This window comes from Sycon ciliatum, chromosome 12 (assembly GCF_964019385.1).
Source record: "Sycon ciliatum chromosome 12, ocSycCili1.1, whole genome shotgun sequence".
Lineage (NCBI taxonomy): Eukaryota > Metazoa > Porifera > Calcarea > Leucosolenida > Sycettidae > Sycon > Sycon ciliatum.
Window position 1 is genome coordinate 3800610 of NC_088654.1, and position 5000 is coordinate 3805609.

The 5000-nt window shown below is 53.0% G+C and overlaps 1 protein-coding gene across 1 annotated transcript in view; it reads left to right on the forward strand.

Annotated features, from left to right (window-relative positions):
* LOC135828859 (uncharacterized) overlaps positions 1 to 5000 on the forward strand; it is a 22227-nt gene that overhangs the window by 15687 nt on the left and 1540 nt on the right. Inside the window, exon 6 of the mRNA XM_065341288.1 lies at positions 1 to 1825. This exon is cut by the window's left edge and continues 320 nt beyond it. Within this exon, the coding sequence (XP_065197360.1) occupies positions 1 to 1825 (1825 nt within the window). The remainder of the gene's footprint in view (positions 1826 to 5000) is intronic.

Consider the following 5000-nt stretch of genomic DNA (forward strand, 5'->3'; position numbering starts at 1 on the left):
AGCAGGTAACTCAACGACAGCTGGCAATCAACGGTCGCCATTGCCAATCTCGCCGAGCCGGCCTGGCATTCAGGAGAGTTGCGGCGATCGCACCGAGGCACGACCGCAGCAGGCCGTTGAGAAGGGGAAGGTCAGAACTCTCTCTGCGGCCCCGACAGCGTCGTTCCACTCAGCAGACGCGCGCGATCAGGCGCGCATGGTGACATACTCTGGTAGTCACGGCAGCGACATCCAGCAAGCTGGCCGCCGTAACGATGCGCCATGCATCCAGTATGAACTGCCGTCCAACGTGAAGACCCGCCAGTTATACCCGGAAGCAGCAGCTGCAGCAGCAGCATCACAGCAGCAGCGACCACGCAAAGGCCTGGGCAGTCCTGTTTTCGCGCACTCTGCCAGTTTGCCTAAGCGCGTTTCTGTCCTGTCGCGCAAGATGAAAGCGGCCACTCAGTCGGTCTTCAGCAGGGCATTGCACGGAAGAAAACCACCGACAGTCGTTCCAAGAGAGGCGTCGTCAAATGACCAGCGCTTTGACAATGGCTTCTCCATACCTCCTCCTCCTGTACTATGCCGCAGTGGTATTTTTGATCAGAGTGTCTCAGTTCAAGATCTTGATAACGTCTTCAACGGCCAGTTTGCATCGTTCGTGGATGGTATGAGCTCCAGTGTGCGGAGCACAATGCTGGGCCAGCACTTGAATGCTGTCAGAGTGATTGTACCGCCTGTGTGTTTGACTACTGCCAATGTCGATGGCGGGAGTCCCGTTTCTTTGCCCGACAGTGGAGATGGTCACTCCGCCGAGTTGCAGAATGTTTTGCCGCAGCTGCAAGCGCCATCCCTGGTACAGTGTTCACTAGACGGCGGTGTGGATATGAATACTGATGAACAGCGTGCAAACACTGACCTAGCCATCGCAGCAACACCGCAGCCACAGCCGCCGCAACACCGCACCGGCTTTCGCAGCCCGCCCGACAGTCACGTGATAAGATCTCCAAGGCAATTTGCACCTCAACAGCCGCTGCGGCAGCCACCTCGGGAGCCTGTCGAGATGGAGATCGACTATGGACACAGACGGAGAACACATCAACCGGCACAGTCGAAACAGATGCAGCAAGGTGTTAATGGGTTTGGAAATCCGGGCCACGATCACCTTAGAACCATGCAGACGACGCAACCCAGGCAGCAAGAAGGCACCCAACAAACGAAAAAGCGAATGCCAAGCAAACAGCTGCGATATCAGCAAGCATCAAGATCATCACAGGTACATCCATTGCAAGGGCAGATCCTGAACGGCCGCCAACAACTCCCAAGCAAGGGACCGCAGCTGTACCAGCAACGGCAACACCAGCAGCACCAGCAACAAGGGCAGCAGCAGCAACAACTGCAACAGCAGCACCAACGACAGCAACAACAGCTGCAACAACAGCAGCAACAGCAACAGAGACGAAGCATCCAACAGCCCAATGAGCTAGGGCACACCAGTCAGTCTAAGCCAATCCAATCGTCACCTTCGGACTCAACCATTGTTAGCCGTTCTCAACACCCGAAATGTGCTACTACCGCTAATCGCCCGGGTAACGGACAGAGTTCAAACGCTGCCATGCCGGCAAGATCATCTCCTCACCAGCAGCTACAGCAGCAGCAGAAACAGCAGCAGAAGCCCCCAGGCTCATCTCCACAGTTGCTGGCGAAGGTAGTGAATGGCCATACCGGAACATCTGCCACCACCGCGGCTGCTAACCGTCCGATGTGCATCGGCTGCAAGCGGCCGGCTTCCAGCATATGTTCAGTGTGCCGGAAGGTCTGGTACTGCAGCACAACGTGTCAGGTCAGTCTGCAGATATGCCACTGAAGGCTGTGTGTTATTGGGGTTGGCCGCACAGGGAGCAACAAGAAAAACGGGGTGAAACCATGTGAATTGTCGACAGTCAATGGTAAACCTCAAAACAAACAAAAACAAACAACTGTCAGACAGTCTTACGAGCTACTAGCACCACCGTTTCTCAAGCAGCTCATGCGCAACGCAAATGTGTGTTCTCTTTTGAAGTAGTTTGGAATTTTGAAAAGGGGTGCCACCTGCTATTGTGTGCGTTGCTTTCCGATAGGATTCACAGGTGCTTATCCCTTCACAGAGCATTATGTGAAAAGAATTACACTCGTTGGTTTTCGAGGGAAAGACGCAAACGGGAAAATTCTGAGGAAAAAGTTGACTATCACCACCAGGACTCCAACCGGGGACCCTCGCTTGTAGCTAGCGATGCTCTAACCACTGAGCTATGGTGTAGTCATCAGCTCATAAGAGACCGTTCAACAGTTTCTTCAGACTTCGTCACTCACACTTCCCGTGAATCCACACGGGCGGGTGGGACGCAGCCCTCACTGTAACCCGCACACACTTCACGTACAAACTAGCACGCGAGGAGCCCCAAGTCATAAACTATTCACTGGTCTGAGGGAAAGATGCAAACGGGTAAAGTCGTATTTCTGTTATCGGGGCAGTCCGGGCCCGGGAACTGCCCATTACCCCCGGGAACTGCCCATAACCCCCCCCCCCCCCCCCCGGGAACTGCCCATAACTTGGAAATTTACATACTGTAGTGTCGCGTATAGAAGCATGACCTGTATAGAAGCATGACCCGTGTAGAAGTATGACCCGTGTAAAAGCACGACCCGTGTAGAAGCATGACTCGTGTAGAAGCCGATTTTTTGAAGGGCGTCTTGACACAGAAGCACGATTTGAATAGAAGCATACGTGCAAGTACGTGTATGACAATGTGCACTGTACATTGTAGACTGGAGATATTGACGTAGAAACATGTTTTGAATAGAAGCATAACTTGGATAGAAACATGGTTTGAACCCAGGCTTACATGTATACGGCCGTAAGCACCTGCTTTTATACACGACATTACGGTAACTCTGAATTACAGCCAGAGACCTGGGATATGACGTCACCATTTCCGACAAAAGAATGACAAAAGGGTTGTGATGTTTCCCTAACTGTCACCCCACAGGGTGCCCGGTAGACCGAGTTTGCCGTAATTGGAGGTCCGGATAAGAGAGATACGAGTGTAACTCCTTTGTTCCCCAGGAGGCGCGTCTGTGCATTGCAAGACACACGCTATTGGTGTGCAGGGGCGTCGGGAGGTATTCGACATCGGTGCGGCCGCACGAGTACTGTAGGTGGAGGTCCGGGGTCCCCCCCCCCTAGGTGGAGGTCCGGGGTCCCCCCCCCCAGGTGGAGGTCCGGGGTCCCCCCCCCAGGTGGAGGTCCGGGGTCCCCCCCTAGGTGGAGGTCCGGGGTCCCCCCCCCCCCCTAGGTGGAGGTCCGGGGTCCCCCCCCCTAGGTGGAGGTCCGGGGTCCCCCCTAGGTGGAGGTCCGGGGTCCCCCCCTAGGTGGAGGTCCGGGGTCCCCCCCCTAGGTGGAGGTCCGGGGTCCCCCCCCCCAGGTGGAGGTCCGGGGTCCCCCCCCCTAGGTGGAGGTCCGGGGTCCCCCCCCCCCCCAGGTGGAGGTCCGGGGTCCCCCCCCTAGGTGGAGGTCCGGGGTCCCCCCCCCCCTAGGTGGAGGTCCGGGGTCCCCCCCCCCTAGGTGGAGGTCCGGGGTCCCCCCCTAGGTGGAGGTCCGGGGTCCCCCCCCTAGGTGGAGGTCCGGGGTCCCCCCTCCCCCCCCCCCGGGAAACTTTTAGGGAAATTGGGCCCATATTTCGCTGCTTCAAAAGTCACAAGATGAAATTATTGGTGTGGCTTTGGCCGCACCTGCCGCACCGGTTCCGACGCCCCTGGCGTGTAGCGTATTTGCCGGAGTATAAGCCGCACTTTCAACACTCAAAGTTCACTCCTGAAAGGGGGGGGGTGCGGTTTACACTCTGATGATCAACTTTATGATGACATATAGATTTGGTTTAACTCGGATACTGAGCCAGTAAATATAGTTAAAATAGAAGAAATCACGATCATAGAATCTTGTTACAGTCGTGGACGGTTGCTTCATAACTCGTTTCCATCTGATTTCTTCTATTTTTATAGAGTAGATGTGTGTATTTTGTGACAAGAAATGGGGGAGTGCGGCTTATACTCCGGAAAATACTGTACTGTAAAAGCCATTATTCTAACGAGGCGCATATTTAACGATTTCCCAAAATTGACTAGTTTACGTGTACCAAAGGTAACGATTCTCACTCATTATCAACGCTCAATAGGACAGTACATGTATCGATTTCGGTATAACAATTTATATTTTAACGACAGATATCTCCTCGTTAACTCGTTAGAGTTAGCACTTCGTTATATTAGGGAGGTTTCGCTCTACGGAATTACGTATGAAAATAACGTATGAACTGCACGGAATTTTCATACGTAAAAATCAGAACTGTTGGGTTTCGCTCTACGTGATTTCTCCATGACTGCTAAACATGCGTTGTTGCTTTGGAGACGCGTTGGCTGCATGCGCCCACCGTATGCACCATGAACCGAAACCGCGTTTTCCATGATATTATGCACGTGTTGTACGGTGTGTGTACCATGTGTTTCGCGCGGCTTGAATGTTGCCATGGACAAATGCGGAAAATGCGAAAAAATATTTCAAAAAGTCCTACGGAGGACCCAACGTAGGAAAGAGCTTTCCTACGGAAATCCGTAGAGAGATTTACGTATGAAAGTTGCCCTCGCTCCCCGGCGCGTACGACATACGGATTTTCATACGTAATTACGTAGAGCGAAACCTCCCTATTGTGGCTTTTACAGTATGCTGCTAACAGTTAGTAGTACGTCCTCTTGCTGTGTGATGAGCTCAGTTATACCGAGAGTCCATAATCCCCCAGAGTGCGCAACTGGGATGGGGTTGTGGGATGGCGTACAGTCCATTCAGAAAAAGATGGACTTCTAGCTTTTGGCCATAAATGGGTCAAACGTTGAGTTTTTTTAGGATTTTTTTCCAATCCCCTATGGAATCCTCTTCCAATTATGTTTCTGAAGTCTATTTCTCCAAAAAGCAAGCCAAAGCA